We start from the raw sequence: 18341 nt of genomic DNA on the forward strand, positions 1-18341 counted from the left end.
TGCTTGTCATCGGCAAGGACTAGGGAGGTTTTTTTTAGGAAAAAAAAAAACAGAATGGAGCTAAGCACAGGCACAATCCTAGAGGAAATTCTGGTTCAGTCTGCTTTCCAACAGACACCGGGAGACAAATGTACCTTTCAGCAGGACAATAACCTAAAACACAAGGCTAAATATACACTTGAGTTGCTTACCAAGACAACATTGAATGTTCCTGAGTGGCCTAGTTACAGTTTGACTTAAATCGGCTTGAAAATCTATGGTAGACTTGAAAATGGCTGTCTAGTAATGATCAACAACCAACTTGACAGAGCATGAAGAATTTAAAAAATAATCATGTGCAAATATTGTACAATCCAGGTGTGCAAAGCTCTTAGAGACTTACCCAGAAAGACTCACAGCTGTAATTGCTGCCATAGGTGATTCTAACATGTATTGACTCAGGGGGTTTAATACTTATGTAATTAAGATATATTAGTGTTTTTAATTTTAATTTTATTTTTATTTTTCTTCCACTTTGGCAGTACAGAGTATTTTGTGTAGATCTGTCACGATCGTTGTAAGAAGCGGACCAAGGCGCAGCGTGATATGCATACTTTTAATGAGTACTATACACAAATAACAAAACAATAAAACGATACGTGAAGTCCTAGGTTAAACACCAAAACACACCAAAACAAACCTTACGGAACAAGATCCCACAATGAACTGTGCAAAACAGGCTGCCTAAGTATGGTTCCCAATCAGAGACAACGAGCCACAGCTGCCTCTGATTGGGAACCACCCCGGCCAACATAGAAATACACAAACTAGAACATGAACATAGAAAACACAACACAGACACTACACACCCTGGCTCAACTTTTAAGAGTCCCCAGAGCCAGGGCGTGACAAGATCATTGACAAATAATTAAAATTAAATCCATTTTAATCCCACCTTGTCATACAATTTTTTTGGAAATAAGTCAAGGGCTGTGAATACTTTCTGAAGGCATTGTATATACTACAGTATTTAATTTGCATATACCCCGCCCATCCCACTCCCCAATATACCAATTTGTGCTACCCATAAGTGAGAAACCTACATGCCAAGCATAGATTGTGTTTGCTACAAGTTATAGAAAAGGGCAGAAGCTTTGAACTATCTGCTCAGATCCCAGTCCTACCTACCTACCTACAGTCGTGGTCAAAAGTTTTGAAAATGACACAAATATTAATTTTCACAAAGTCTGTTTCCTCAGTGTTTATGATGGCAATTTGCATATACTCTAGAATGTTATGAAGAGTGATCAGATGAATTGCAATTAATTGCAAAGTCCCTCTTTGCCATGAAAATCGACTCAATCCCCCAAAAACATTTCCACTGCATTTCAGCCCTGCCACAAAAGGACCAGCTGACATCATGTCAGTGATTCTCTCGTTAACACAAGTGAGAGTGTTGACGAGGACAAGGCTGGAGATCACTCCGTCATGCTGATTGAGTTAGAATAACAAACTGGAAGCTTTAAAAGGAGGGTGGTGCTTGAAATCATTGTTCTTCCTCTGTTAACCATGGTTAACTGCAAGGAAACACGTGTCGTCATCATTGCTTTGCACAAAAAGGGCTTCACAGCAAGGATTTTGCTGCTAGTAAGATTGCACCTAAATCAACCATTTATCGGATCATCAAGAACTTCCAAGGAGAGAGTTTCAATTGATGTGAAGAAGGCTTCAGGGCGCCCAAGAAAGTCCAGCAAGCGCCAGGACTGTCTCCTAAAGTTGATTCAGCTGCGGGATCGGGGCACCACCAGTGCAGAGCTTGCTCAGGAATGGCAGCAGGCAGGTGTGAGTGCATCTGCACGCACAGTGAGGCGAATACTTTTGGAGGATGGCCTGGTGTCAAGAAGGGCAGCGAGGAAGCCACTTCTCTCCAGGAAAAACATCAGGGACAGACTGATATTCTCCAAAAGGTACAGGGATTGGACTGCTGAGGACTGGGGTAAAGTCATTTTCTCTGATGAATCCCCTTTCCGATTGTTTGTGGCATCCGGAAAACACCTTGTCCGGAGAAGACAAGGTGAGCGCTACCATCAGTCCTGTGTCATGCCAACAGTAAAGCATCCTGAGACCATTCATGTGTGGGGTTGCTTCTCAGCCAAGGGAGTGGGCTCACTCACAATTTTGCCTAAGAACACAGCCATGAATAAAGAATGGTACCAACACATCCTCCGAGAGCAACTTCTCCCAACCATCCAAGAACAGTTTGGTGATGAACAATGCCTTTTCCAACATGATGGAGCACCTTGCCATAAGGCAAAAGTGATAACTAAGTGACTCGGGGAGCAAAACATATACATTTTGGGTCCATGGCCAGGAAACTCCCCAGACCTTAATCCCATTGAGAACTTGTGGTCAATCCTCAAGAGGCAGGTGGACAAACAAAAACCCACAAATTCTGACAAACTCCAACCATTGATTATGCAAGAATGGGCTGCCATCAGTCAGGATGTGGCCCAGAAGTTAATTGACAGCATGCCAGGGCGGATTGCAGAGTTCTTGAAAAAGAATGGTCAACACTGCAAATATTGACTCTTTGCATAAACTTAATGTAATTGTCAATAAAAGCCTTTGACACTTATGGAATGCTTGTAATTATACTTCAGTATACCATAGTAACATCTGACAAAAATATCTAAAAACACTGAAGCAGCAAACTTTGTGAAGACCAATACTTGTGTCATTCTCAAAACTTTTGACTATTTTTCCAGTAAGTTTCCTCAAGGAGAAAGCCTCCACTTCTATGTCAAAGATAATAGAACTATAGCAAATACTACAGTAATGTCCACAAAAACACTACAGTAAATACTACAGTATAGTACAGTCCACATAAACACTACATTAATTACTACAATATATACTACGTTTTCTTTTACTACAGTATTTATACTATAGTTAACTGTAAATATTACAGTATACTACAGTAAATTCTACAGTATTCACTGTAGTGTTTTTGCTGACTTTAGTAAAGTCTGCAAAAACACTACAGTGAATACTATAGTACTTATATAATTGTATACTATAGTATTTATATCATTGTATAATATAGTATTTATATCATTGTATACTATAGTATTTATACCCTTGTATACTATAGTATTTTTTCTTGTGGGAATGGAGACCACTGCCATAATGCTATCATGATATTTCATATCAATGGGCATGTGCAAAGTCCCCCATTCTTGAAAATAACAAAATCCTTTTCCAGAGGCTTACCTAAGATATATTTAATATTCTAGACAATAAGGAAAGCGCATGACAAGAGCCAAATGCCATCTCCACTGATTGTGGAGTGGAATTAGGTAATAGCAGTGGCATAACATAGTCATGTAGCCATTCAGCAGCATCTGTGCCTTTAGCTGTAAGCTTCCTATAATTAACATTTGCAGCTGAATTTGTTTTTAGCTTTGAAACATTTCAAAATGGGACTGCCCTGTGGAACAAATCAACAAACATAATTGGCCAAAGCAAATCAGCATTATATAACCCAAAGAGCACTGACTCTCTGTCTTGTCCTCTAAGGCCTCCATTCACCAGAGACAAATGATGCACCAGAAATAGAGTTAATTGAAATTAATTGATTTAAAAACACAAACATGTGCACCATATGTACAGTCAGGTTCATAATTATTGACACCCTTGATAAAGATGCGCAAAAAAGACTTTATAAACACAAATACTGATCTATATTGTATGCTCCAAAAAAGGGGGAAATTATATTATTTTATACTACTGCTATCTATACTGCTCAGAGAAATAAAAAAGTGATCTTAGACCATTCTGCCATTCAGAATCCTTGATATCCTTTGTCTGCGCTTATGAACTGCCCTCTTCAATTCTAATCACAGGTTTTCAATGGGGTTCATGTCCGGAGACTGATATGGCCATTGCAAAATGTTGATTTTGTGTTCAATTAACCATTTTTTGCTGTGGATTTTGATTACTGCTTGGGGTTATTGTCTTGCTGGAAGATCCACATGCAGCCAAGTGTCAGCCTCCTTGCAGAGTCAACCAGGTTTTGGGCTAAAATGTCCTGGTACTTGGTAAAGTTCATGATGCCGTTGACCTTAACAAGAGCCCCAGGACCAGTGGAAGAAAAAAAGCCCCATAACATCAAAGATCCACCACCATATTTTACTGTAGGTATGATGTACTTTTCTGCATATGCTTCTGTTTTTCAACACCAAACCCACCACTGGTGTGCATGGCCAAAGAGCTCTATTTTCATGTCGTCTGACCATAGCACCGGTTCCAATCCAAGTGCCAATGGCATTTATTAAACTCCAGGCGGTGCTATGGTCAGATGACATGAAAAACGGAAGCATATGCAGAAAAGCATGTTCTCCAATCTCATAAAACATTTTAGAAAAAGGCTCAGTGTCGTTATCCTCACAAGGGAAGAATGCTAGAGTACTGAAAACGGGTGGCAATAATTCTGCCACCTATCTTTTTTTGATTTTTTATATTACTTGTTAAACAAAATCCCTTTCTCTGAGCAATTGTATTAGTACAAAATAATATAACATACCCTTTTTTTGGAGCAATCAATATAGCTCAGTATTTGTATTATACAGTCTTTTTTGCTCATCTTTATGTACCTGACTGCGTGTGAGGTATTAGCATGTCATTGTAGGCTATAACTACATTTTAGTAATTTAGCAGACGCTCTTATCCAGAGCGACTTACAGGAGCAATTAGGGTTAAGTGCCTTGCTCAAGGGCACATCTACAGATTTTTCAACTAGTCGGCTCGAGGATTAGAACCAGCGACCTTTCGGTTACTGGCACAACGCTCTTAACCACTAAGCTACCTGCCGCCTCAACTACTTACAATTAAATTCTGGCTTCAGCAATTCAGCAAAATATTTCAAGTTAGTTGTGCTTTCATCAGTGATTCTCTGGACTTTTTATTTTCTTGGAAGGAAGGAAGTAAGGAACGTGAAAAGGCGGGAGGGTCGTGATACTATTTAGACATAGACCTAGTTCCTCCCATGCCTCACTGTTCCCAAGGTCTCTTCCAGTCCTGTCTGACAGACCAGGCTTTAACCAGTTTAGGTACAGTAGAATTCCAGTGAAAGTTAGCTTTACCTGAGTCCATATAACACAGTGCCATCAGGATGCAGTCGAATCATACGGTTCTTTACTGTCACACCATGCAGGAAGGACTTCTTGTCGTTAAGGAAGTAGGTGTCTGGGAGCCACAGCTGGTCCGCCACGCGGTTATCCAGAGTCAGGTTGAGGGGCAGCTCAGCGTATGCCAACCGCTTGTCTCGCCAACTTTGCTGGAAATACATTGTGATGGTGTAATCCTGTTGAAAAAGGGTAAACAGTACTGTCAGATTGAGAATAACTAGTTGTTATGCATTAACAAAAGCTCCAACTATGGGAAGTACAAGTTACCCCTACTGTACTTGCCCTATCCTACACCATGCACATACTACCTAATGTGCATAAATGTATCAGCCATTACATTTATTATCATAATCATTATGTGCACAGAATATCAGAAAGCATTAACAGTGATTTTCTAGGATACAATGGAACTATAATGAAAAGGAAAGACGTACAGGGAAGTGATTTAAAGGCCAAGTTAAGATTAATACATCCTCCGATGACAGTACAGTACTTCTGAATTTTGCATGATAAATGCTGCCAATTATTCTGGGAACCTCAGTGTCCCGAAATCTCAATATATAATTGTCTTAAAATACAAGTGAACCATAATGTACGACACATTTTATAAGCGGACTGAGAGCTAATCTCAGTGGTTAGTCAGCTGGACATGACCTACATTCTCTCAGTCTTACCCTATGAAAAGGCTATTCCATATTGTCCATAAAAAATATATATATTTGCAGCATCATGAAAAAATATAATTAAATTAAATATTAACACAAAGTATCTTTGTTTTACATGGCTTTTGTCTGATTGCAATTTCTTTGGGTGAAATTTGGTTTTCCTTTGCTATGGCTATGTTGGCTGGCTGATAAAGTACAAAAACAAACAGCTAAAATAGATGAGTTATGGCGTTAGACATAACGTACATGTTGTGATTATCAAGAGTTTTCCAAGTTGACAATGTCATATTGTTTTCTGTCTGTCTTTGTTCACCTGAACTTTTTTCAACCTTTTCAGCTTTGCACTTGATGCTGCCTTCTCCAATGTCCAGGGAAACCAAAATAACATAAAACATAAGCTAAAAGTTGCTGTGTCTTCAAAAACACCAGAGTACAAAATAAATCTCTGCAATAACTTCAAGATTAATAAATCAAAGGGCCTCGCATGCATTTAAAAAGAAAGAAAACAGCTTTATACGTTAGTGACTACCTCTAACAAATAAAAAAATAAAATCTGATGTTGCTTGAAACTGGATGAAAATCCTCTAGTGACCCCATATGGCAATGTTGCCGGGAGAAGAAACCCAAAACACAATAGCAAAGCTCTTCTGGCTTGTGGGTGGAGTGAGCTCTGAGTGTGACTGTGCCACATTGAATACCAGAATTTTTTTTAATACAAGGGAGAGGAGAGCGACAGAATGATGTCATTGCTGAGACACCAGCCATATTGTCTTCTTTAAAGATGGACAAGACTGTGCCGGATTTCTCACCGCTCTCTAATGAACACAAGTTAACTGCGTAATATAATCAAGAAAAACAGATGCACAACATGTCTATGGTTATCTAATGTTTGCAAGGGCAAATATGACTGATTGAAATGGTATTGCGTTGCAAACACTCAAATGAAACTAATTAAATGACCCTTGTACCCTTTCTTGATATTACTGTAACTCGACTATAGTCTCTTGCACATTGCTAGATCATCTTTATGGGTTAGATTATAGACATTTTAATAGGCTTTGTTAATATTATCTGCACAGTCTTATCACGGGTCGCATGTGGGGTATACTGTATATCATACATACAGTGGGGAAAAAAAGTATTTAGTCAGCCACCAATTGTGCAAGTTCTCCCACTTAAAAAGATGAGAGAGGCCTGTAGTTTTCATCATAGGTACACGTCAACTATGACAGACAAATTGAGAGGAAAAAAAATCCAGAAAATCACATTGTAGGATTTTTAATGAATTTATTTGCAAATTATGGTGGAAAATAAGTATTTGGTCACCTACAAACAAGCAAGATTTCTGGCTCTCACAGACCTGTAACTTCTTCTTTAAGAGGCTCCTCTGTCCTCCACTCGTTACCTGTATTAATGGCACCTGTTTGAACTTGTTATCAGTATAAAAGACACCTGTCCACAACCTCAAACAGTCACACTCCAAACTCCACTATGGCCAAGACCAAAGAGCTGTCAAATGACACCAGAAACAAAATTGTAGACCTGCACCAGGCTGGGAAGACTGAATCTACAATAGGTAAGCAGCTTGGTTTGAAGAAATCAACTGTGGGAGCAATTATTAGGAAATGGAAGACATACAAGACCACTGATAATCTCCCTCGATCTGGGGCTCCACGCAAGATCTCACCCCGTGGGGTCAAAATGATCACAAGAACGGTGAGCAAAAATCCCAGAACCACACGGGGGGACCTAGTGAATGACCTGCAGAGAGCTGGGACCAAAGTAACAAAGCCTACCATCAGTAACACACTACGCCGCCAGGGACTCAAATCCTGCAGTGCCAGATGTGTCCCCTTGCTTAAGCCAGTACATGTCCAGGCCCGTCTGAAGTTTGCTAGAGTGCATTTGGATGATCCAGAAGAGGATTGGGAGAATGTCATATGGTCAGATGAAACCAAAATATAACTTTTTGGTAAAAACTCAACTCGTCGTGTTTGGAGGACAAATAATGCTGAGTTGCATCCAAAGAACACCATACCTACTGTGAAGCATGGGGGTGGAAACATCATGCTTTGGGGCTGTTTTTCTGCAAAGGGACCAGGACGACTGATCCGTGTAAAGGAAAGAATGAATGGGGCCATGTATCGTGAGATTTTGAGTGAAAACCTCCTTCCATCAGCAAGGGCATTGAAGATGAAACGTGGCTGGGTCTTTCAGCATGACAATGATCCCAAACACACCGCCCGGGCAACGAAGGAGTGGCTTCGTAAGAAGCATTTCAAGGTCCTGGAGTGGCCTAGCCAGTCTCCAGATCTCAACCCCATAGAAAATCTTTGGAGGGAGTTGAAAGTCCGTGTTGCCCAGCGACAGCCCCAAAACGTCACTGCTCTAGAGGAGATCTGCATGGAGGAATGGGCCAAAATACCAGCAACAGTGTGTGAAAACCTTGTGAAGACTTACAGAAAACGTTTGACCTGTGTCATTGCCAACAAAGGGTATATAACAAAGTATTGAGAAACTTTTGGCGTAGTGTGTTACTGATGGTAGGCTTTGTTACTTTGGTCCCAGCTCTCTGCATGTCATTCACTAGGTCCCCCCGTGTGGTTCTGGGATTTTTGCTCACCGTTCTTGTGATCATTTTGACCCCACGGGGTGAGATCTTGCGTGGAGCCCCAGATCGAGGGAGATTATCAGTGGTCTTGTATGTCTTCCATTTCCTAATAATTGCTCCCACAGTTGATTTCTTCAAACCAAGCTGCTTACCTATTGCAGATTCAGTCTTCCCAGCCTGGTGCAGGTCTACAATTTTGTTTCTGGTGTCCTTTGACAGCTCTTTGGTCTTGGCCATAGTGGAGTTTGGAGTGTGACTGAGTGGAGGACAGAGGAGCCTCTTAAAGAAGAAGTTACAGGTATGTGAGAGCCAGAAATCTTGCTTGTTTGTAGGTGACCAAATACTTATTTTCCACCATAATTTGCAAATAAATTCATTAAAAATCCTACAATGTGATTTTCTGGAAAAAAGATTCTCTCAATTTGTCTGTCATAGTTGACGTGTACCTATGATGAAAATTACAGGCCTCTCTCATCTTTTTAAGTGGGAGAACTTGCACAATTGGTGGCTGACTAAATACTTTTTTCCCCCACTGTATACAGTATATACAAAATATTACCGCACTACACCCTAATGGCGTTTATAAAAGGGTGCATCATACTTTAACTAGGTACCCTTATAAATAAGAATTGAAACATTGAGTGGATGTACTATATGGACAGGGCTACTGTAAGAGAAGGGATTTCGTAACTCACCATGTTCACTTCTGAGATGGAGTCAATGCTAGCGATGTTGATGCTCATTCCTACGATGACTGGGGCACCTGAGGGAACACAAGAGCCAGTACAGTCACACAACAAATTCACACAGATTATTCAAACTGGGCCAAAAATACCCTTTTTGGTCTCTGTTAAAAAATAACGTAGGAAAACACATTCACACATTATAGTGTACTTTATGTGCATAAGTAGTATGCAATAAGCAAGAATACATTTCTAATGTTAAAATTCACATGCTGGATTATCTCAGTGAATTATCATGATATTACTGCATGTACCATGATATAGCTCTTTTTTTTTGGATGCATTATGCATGAGACTGGAACTGGACATTTCTGATGTGGGAGAGAGTATCAGTGAATCAAACATTCTCGGAAAACTGTGGGAACAAGCCTCATGTGAGCAGGAGTAGACCATTGATGGTAGCGAGGTAGACAAGAGGAGACACAGGAGGAAAGCATGAAGAAAACAGACCAGCATTACTTAAACCTTGAACCCATTTACCTTTCTCATACAGTATGTGGAAAGTGACCAAAAGGGCGGCAGTCTTTAAAGTAAGAATAAAATGACACAAAAAGACTAAAATGCAGAGGAGGCTAATGAATTGTAACATCCAATTTTATGGAGGAAAGAGTGTCTCTTTAGGGTCACTGTGTTTAAACAGCCATATAAAATCGGACTAAATCTTTCTTTAATCTTCATAAAATTTGAATCCACATGACATTCAGGTACATCGTGCTAATTTCACGCTCAATATTCTCGCCCCCCAAATCATGTAATCGTATTATCTCATCCTACCTCTTTCTCCTTACAAGAAACTGAAACATTAAAGTGAAAGGGATGTCAAAGTGTGTTGATATTCAGCAATGTCAAAGTGAATAATTAAAGGAAATGTTCCATCAGTTTTAGTTACATTCAGATATAGCTGGCCTTCAGTATAAAGTGGCCTGGATTCTATAATGGACTGTAGATCTGTGTTGAGTCAGTAAAAATAACTAATCAAAATGGATTTATGTGTGGGCACCTAGTGGGCCTAGTCATAGTAAATGGCAGGTCAAAAAAAAGTTGAAAATTAGCCACAAATATACTCAACTACTGTGTATGACTAATTTACTCAATTTGGCCTTTGTCTTAGTAGTGAGGAGTTAGTCAGCCCTCTACAGAGCCTTGTCCCGGGGAGTGCTTTAACCTTCGTTAAAATCCTGGATATTAGAAGAAACTGGTTGAGAGACCTTTGCTCCCATAAGAAATAGCAGTTGTCATTGTGTATTCATCAAAGCTAATGTTGAATCTTTGGTTTTAAGAAGTGCTGAACATGTGACTGCAGGGCGCGAGAAGACTTCGCATCTTGTGTATAATCTTGTGTTCAATTAATAATTTATTTGAAAATGTGTGCATATTTAATATAAATTCACTTGTCCATATACTGTTTATGTACTATCTAAAAGGTTGAGAGGTTGTGTCAAAGAATTATGCTGAAATAGTGGGATGGTCAACGTAGCACAGGTGGAAGATAGCCTAGCGGTTAAGAGCGTTGGGCCATTAACCAAAAGGCAGCTGGTTCAAATCCCTGAGCTGACTAGGTGAAAAGTCTGTCAATGTACACTTAAGCAAGGCACTTAACTCTAATTGCTCTAGATAAGAGTGTCTGCTAAATGACAAAAATGTAAATCATACTGTAAGAGCTCTCTGTCTAGAAGATGAGGGTATGTGCAGGCAATTTTTTGGAAAACAACGCAAACATACTGACAGTACTGACACTAAAAATATATTCAGTGTTACTTAACTTGTGAATATCTCTGGATAGGAGCATCTGCTTAATCAATTAACATAAATGAGGATACAGTTTATCTGCATAGAGTATGTCGGTGTTAGAAACAGAATGCAGCTAAATCTGTAACCTGACATTAAAATGGATAGGCCTACACAAAATGCATTTTGAACATTCTAGAAGTTGGGCTATTTCATACTGTAGGTGTTTCACCTTCACAACATCTGGCGATAATTCATGCAGCGCCAACTTTGGAGCTCAAAGCAAGGACACCCCCCTCCCCTCACCCCAAATGTTCACTCCTTGATCTGTAAAAATTCCAACATTTCTGCACAAGGGAATTGTGTCACCCCCAAAATAAATACATTAGCCATTTCCCAGTTAGCAGACCACTGAATCATGATGATCAAGTGAAGGAGAAAGGAAGTGTAACCACAAAAACAATGACCAGACGCACACAGAAAAGGCTGAGAGTAACATCCAACCTTTGTTGCGGGACTTCTCCAAAGCTTTGTTTCTAGTAGTGGCCGGGGAAGAACCATCTCAACCACTGGGTTCAATGCAAGTTTATTACAGCAGTATGTTTTAGGTAAACTACTATTTCCTTGAGCTAAGAGTGATGTAAGTAAAAGAGGCATACAGCTAGTGTGTATAGCTATGTACATGTAATGTACCGTGAAAATAAGCAGATAAGCTGTTACAGTAAGGACCTAAACAATCCAATGAAGCATTTTTTCTAACTTCAACATCTATTTCAATTATCTTTCATTATTGTTCAGTATGAAAATGTATGCACTCACTAACTGTAAGTCACTCTGGATAAGAGCGTCTGCTAAATGACTAAAATGTAAAAATGTTCACACAATTGAGAGCTTCCAAAGTAGCCAATATGGTCCCGTAAATTCATTATTTGACATAAGAAAAAATCGGCTCTTATGATTTTTTCACACAGACCAGTGCTTGGGAGAGTTGCTTGAACAGTTACCTAGGCATTGTCTACTTCATCAGCTGTGTTTTGTTCACACGGTCACAGATTTGCTTGTGAGAAACAAGCTCCCTGCTGGCTTTTGAAATGGCTGGCTTGCCACCAACAGCAATGTTTTTTTAGTTGCATGAATATTTCAGAGGGGGTTTACACACAACAGGACAAGTACTGCAACGTTGGGCATTGAACAAAATAATCTCTCAAACTACGCCAGGCAAAGGAGACCCATCCAGAAAAAGGTGTTCCACCTTCCCTCCAGAGACACAACACACAGACAAAGAAACAGAGAGAGGACTGTGTGAAAGATGTACCTAAGAGTACGGCTACTGTAACTGCATCTCTGAATGCAATTCAATGCATTTCAATTTGTGCTCATTTTTCAAGGGAGTGAAATGAATCTCGAAAACAGTGATTTTCTGAGTCTGTCTCAAATCCATTACCGTTGTTTATGTGTACTTTCTTTCCTTCCTTCAAATAATCTGCAGATGACTCCCGGTCCGGCCTACGCTGGAACAATCTGACAATTACCATGTTTCTCAAAATACTGGTACTGAAATATTAAGCAGCACAGCACTTGACTTAGAGTGCACATCTCTCCTTTTTTTTTCTAGTCCTATTTTCTTTCCCCCTCTCCTCCAACTCCAGCTGCCATGACAAGGCAGCCCACCTCTCTCGTCAATGCCCTGCAGCTTTGTCATATTCCCTGACCCATCTCTTTCTGAGAAAAAATAAATAGGAAAATGTGGGGCCATTTTCCATTGCGCTTTGTGAAGGCAACCAGTAACAATTTTCCCCAGAGATGTCAAAGTACATTCGTTCCCTGGTTGTAAACAGAAAGCACCAGGATCTCTCTCTCTCTCACTCTCTTACTGCATATTTTTTACCCTGCTTCAATGAAACAGAGGGATCCACTTTTCACCATGGCGTTCTCAAAATAAAAGCACTTACCTGCAGCTGCACTTTCTGAGAGGCTCAGATATGTCTGCTTTTATCAATTCACGTGTTCTCATTGGAACACATTTGAGAAAATGTTTTAAATATTTGTACATAAGGGGTATCTGAAAATAGAACAAGCAGGATATTAAATCAGATAATTATGTGTGTGTGTGCGTATGTGCATCCATTTGTGTGTGCTTGTGTGTGTTTGTGTGTGCTAATGTGTGTGTGAGTGAGATGGGGTATAGCAATGTCCAGAGCCAAACCCCAACTACTATTAGCAATTATCACATCAGAGTGTGTCAGCACTTTCCACTGCTTTCCCAATAAACTGCATCTAAGCCACTGACTGCTGTGACCTGATGCTGTTCGCCGACATCAAACTCTGACCTGATCTCCCAGAGTAGAGACTACTTCCAGCTGAGTCCCATAACTTGCTAGGTATTGATGTGGCACATTAAAGGAGTGTGGAGTATAGAAAATAGTATTTAATAAAGTCAGGCTTGGATCCAACTCCATGTCCAGCATCAAGGCACTTAATCTCCTGATCTTTGATTGTCTGCCAGTCTCCTCTCTCCTCTCTGATCTCAGCACATTCCCCCTGCCAAGGAGGGCACAGCCCTCTGAGGAACCAAACAAATTCTACCACTTGGCCATAGTTTTAATTTAAATCTTGAACAGAAGAAGAATGGATGTTCTTAATCCGCGGTTTACAGTTGTTTATCCCAGAGTCTTTGATAGTGGCTGTGAGGATCTGATGCAGCTATTGGCATAGATGGGTGTGGTCCCTATGACAAGAAGCATAGTAAGTGCACAACCTGTAACTCAATTTAAATTCGTCACCACTGAGGTTAGTATCAATGCGAATGCAGACACAGACAACAACATTAAAATGTTTACCAATCCTGTCAGCAACATTGAAAAAAGCATGGGTACTTTCCAAAATATTTCAATAACACATCCGCAGTTCACTAAATTCCTGTGTCTGCCACTGAACAGGAATAATCTATGGACAGCACCAGTGAATGAGAAAAACATGTTTGTTTGTCAATAGAGCTGCTGCATTCTAGACCCCTCCAAGCCATAGCACACAGATTCCTCACTCCTCTCTGCCTTTCTCTGTTGGACATTTTGACTCTCTCTACACTCTCTACTTACAGTGGGGAGAACAAGTATTTGATACACTGCCGATTTTGCAGGTTTTCCTACTTACAAAGCATGTAGAGGTCTGTAATTTTTATCATAGGTACACTTCAACTGTGAGAGACGGAATCTAAAACAAAAATCCAGAAAATCACATTGTATGATTTTTAAGTAATTCATTTGCATTTTATTGCATGACATAAGTATTTGATACATCAGAAAAGCAGAACTTAATATTTGGTACAGAAACCTTTGTTTGCAATTACAGAGATCATACGTTTCCTGTAGGTCTTGACCAGGTTTGCACACACTGCAGCAGGGATTTTGGCCCACTCCTCCATACAGACCTTCTCCAGATCCTTCAGGTTTCGGGGCTGTCGCTGGGCAATACGGAATTTCAGCTCCCTCCAAAGATTTTCTATTGGGTTCAGGTCTGGAGACTGGCTAGGCCACTCCAGGACCTTGAGATGCTTCTTACGGAGTCACTCCTTAGTTGCCCTGGCTGTGTGTTTCGGGTCATTGTCATGCTGGAAGACCCAGCCACGACCCATCTTCAATGCTCTTACTGAGGGAAGGAGGTTGTTGGCCAAGATCTCGCGATACATGGCCCCATCCATCCTCCCTTCAATACGGTGCAGTCGTCCTGTCCCCTTTGCAGAAAAGCATCCCCAAAGAATGATGTTTCCACCTCCATGCTTCATGGTTGGGATGGTGTTCTTGGGGTTGTACTCATCCTTCTTCTTCCTCCAAACACGGCGAGTGGAGTTTAGACCAAAAAGCTCAATTTTTGTCTCATCAGACCACATGACTTTCTCCCATTCCTCCTCTGGATCATCCAGATGGTCATTGGCAAACTTCAGACGGGCCTGGACATGCGCTGGCTTGAGCAGGGGGACCTTGCGTGCGTTGCAGCATTTTAATCCATGACGGCGTAGTGTGTTACTAATGGTTTTCTTTGAGACTGTGGTTCCAGCTCTCTTCAGGTCATTGACCAGGTCCTGTTGTTTAGTTCTGGGCTGATCCCTCACCTTCCTCATGATCATTGATGCCCCACGAGGTGAGATCTTGCATGGAGCCCCAGACCGAGGGTGATTGACCGTCATCTTGAACTTCTTCCATTTTCTAATAATTGCGGCAACAGTTGTTGCCTTCTCACCAAGCTGCTTGCCTATTGTCCTGTAGACCATCCCAGCCTTGTGCAGGTCTACAATTTTATCCCTGATGTCCTTACACAGCTCTCTGGTCTTGGCCATTGTGGAGAGGTTGGAGTCTGTTTGATTGAGTGTGTGGACAGGTGTCTTTTATACAGGTAACGAGTTCAAACAGGTGCAGTTAATACAGGTAATGAGTGGAGAACAGGAGGGCTTCTTAAAGAAAAACTAACAGGTCTGTGAGAGCCGGAATTCTTACTGGTTGGTAGGTGATCAAATACTTATGTCATGCAATAAAATGCAAATTAATTACTTAAAAATCATACAATGTGATTTTCTGGATTTTTGTTTTAGATTCCGTCTCTCACAGTTGAAGTGTACCTATGATAAAAATTACAGACCTCTACATGCTTTGTAAGTAGGAAAACCTGCAAAATAGGCAGTGTATCAAATACTTGTTCTCCCCACTGTATGTTGTGCTTTTGGGCTTCTCTGAGCAGATCCACTGCTTCCTCAAAACTTCAGTTATTTTCCTCCATCTTTACACTCAGCAGCCAGATGGCCCAATCATCTGTGTCCATATTTAAATGACAACGGTGAACCAGGTGGCATCACTGGACTGCCTGGTTTTGGGTTTTATTAACCCTTTACACTCATGGGAATTGGCCTATATAGATAGGGCTAAATTGAAATGTTTCTTACAGAAGAAATGTGAAAAACATATGCATAACCATGGTAGCAATTGACAGGGAAGAGTTTGGAGATTATGGGAAAATTATTAGACCAAAGGTGAGGACACAACAGTTCACCTGACACAAGACTGAATCCAAACATTACACTGTTGATTTGATGTGCATTTTACATTTGGGGTACTTTTTGCCGCATTTGTTGATAACGAAATCTGAAAAGACTCTGGATACATTCGGTAACATGATAAGACTATTCCTGGAAAATATGGGGTAGGTGCAACATAAGACAAAAAAAATGGAGTGAGAGGACTAACTGGTGTCTCCAAGTGGCCACACAGTTCCTAAGTAATGTCAATGCACTTTTAATACTAAAAGAAGAGTCTTCAACTATAAGGTGCTTTTTTGTGGTATCCTAGCTGTGCCGTTGAGAAACTAGAGCAAGCACACTTGTAGTTGTTTCATTTGGAACACAATTACTGTTGTTGTTTACGCAATCCGAAAACGGTCCATTATAAATCACAATCTGGGTCAGGTTGGCATGATTTGAAAGCTTGTTCTATTGCCTACATGACTAGCTAAGTTATAAAATATGATCTTACAGTGTTAGTCTTTTACAAGGCAATTCAGAGCAACAGATTGTAATTTTGGTGCCCATAGAAAGGAGTCATGGGTGCATTCAGGTGCATGTGCCCCAACAAATTTTCTTCACAATAAACAAACATAGGCTCATTCTGTTCAGAACAACCTAGGGTATGACTCCATGTCATCCTGTAACTAAACTGTACATCAAACATAGTGATCAATAATAGTTGACACTGTATATGACATGAGTTTTATGATTTGGAAATGTGAAGTGCACATTTGGACTCACGGGAGCGATGGGGGAAACTTCTTGTCGTGCGCTGTGCTCAAGTTCAGAGCGGCTGTCAGTCAAAACCATACAGCGCTGTGAAGCGCAGAGCTCTGACGTCATGTATAGCATATTACTGTACAGCCACTACGTTCCAGTTTAGGGTATTATTAGTGCCCAAATCTGACATTTTCAACTTGTATACGTGTACGAGTGTAAAGGGTTAAACAGAGGGCCCCGTCCCTGGAAGCCTGGGAGATGCTCCATGGAACACAGAGCTAGTGTTTTCAGGAATACCTCAGGTGGATGGGGCCTTTTAGACTGGCTCCCTCTTCAGGGCCAACAATCCCCTCTGTATGTTTTTATCCCTGATGCGGCAGTGTTTTCTGTCTTATAGGTAAAGACGATAATAATGATCTCAAATTGCTTAACAGTAGGAGGTTGGGGACGGAGAGGGAATCACTCGCAGTAGGTACAGTATATCTACATGCTAGAGAAAGTGCTGGTTTCGCAGTAGCTCAGGTAAGATTTATGATCCTAATTATCTAAGTAGGGCTGGGGCCAGTGGTGGAGCTGGAATGTATGTTGGTGATAAGATATTGTGAAATTAGAACGTCAGGACCTAAATGTGTCAGGACAAAGCCCACACCTCCCACTACGCCCTGAATACACTCACAACGTTAATTTTCTTTGACTCTAGTGTTCCATTTGTATGCCTTCATGTGCATTTGTGGGGCACAACAAAAAAGAAACCAAGCCAAGCGTCACGCAGTACTTCTCCCTAAATTCCCTTTCCCCTCTGTGTCTCACTCACTCAATTGCATTCTGACCGCTCCCTTTACAACGAGTGCTCACTCAAGCTCCCGTTAGGCCTACAGAAATAAATGCCTATAAAAACATATCTAACTTATGGGATACAAAACTACATTCCTTGCCAAATGCGGACAGTTTACGACAAATGCAAAATGGACTGGTTGATTGAAGTAGGGAATAATTGCATCCCGTTTAATTTAAACTTAGGCTACTTTGCGAACTGCTAGTGCCATTAATAATTAGTTAGCCTAGGGCTAGGCTATAACCTCCCTAAACATAGACACTAGCAGTTCGCAAAGTTCACAGAAAATATGAAAAAACATTAGTTTGATAAAGACAAAGAGCTTATTTTCATCAGAATCATTAAGCCTAGGCCTACTCACCAAACAGATGTTGTGGCCATAATTCATCATCATGCAGTGTTCAATGTGGAATTGTCCATTTAGAAAATTCCAAAGAATAGGCAAAATAAACTAAATACAACGTCTGTATATGGAAAAGAAGACAGATTCTGAAAAAATTGTCTTTCAACTCACCAAATTGAGCCCCGTTTCAAATGATCTTTGAGAATAACTGTTCCAGACTCGTGAAATCCGCATCACTTGGCACTAGCAACGTTTATCATTCTGTTATATTTTATTCTATATTACATCATGTTTTTTTACTATAAAATAGGTGTGTTTTGACTGTGATAGCGACTCGGGAAATAAGAGCATCTTGTCTGCAATATTAACAAAACAAGGCTATGCCACTGCTGAGGATACTGCCTTTTTGAAGACTGTGTTCCATAATATAATATTACCAGTTGATATTACGGTTTCAATAAATCAATCTTAAATTACA

The 18341-nt window shown here is 40.4% G+C and overlaps 1 protein-coding gene across 1 annotated transcript in view; it reads right to left on the bottom strand.

Moving 5' to 3' along the window:
* Positions 1–18341, bottom strand: part of LOC311099545 (gamma-aminobutyric acid receptor subunit beta-4-like) — a gene marked incomplete at both ends in the record, with an annotated part of 46286 nt that overhangs the window by 16143 nt on the left and 11802 nt on the right. The window contains 2 exons of the mRNA XM_084140244.1: positions 5121–5341; positions 9137–9204. Coding sequence (XP_083996370.1) covers positions 5121–5341; positions 9137–9204 — 289 coding nt within the window. The remainder of the gene's footprint in view (positions 1–5120; positions 5342–9136; positions 9205–18341) is intronic.

The sequence above is a fragment of the Coregonus lavaretus genome (assembly GCF_964263955.1).
Source record: "Coregonus lavaretus genome assembly, chromosome: 24".
Lineage (NCBI taxonomy): Eukaryota > Metazoa > Chordata > Actinopteri > Salmoniformes > Salmonidae > Coregonus > Coregonus lavaretus.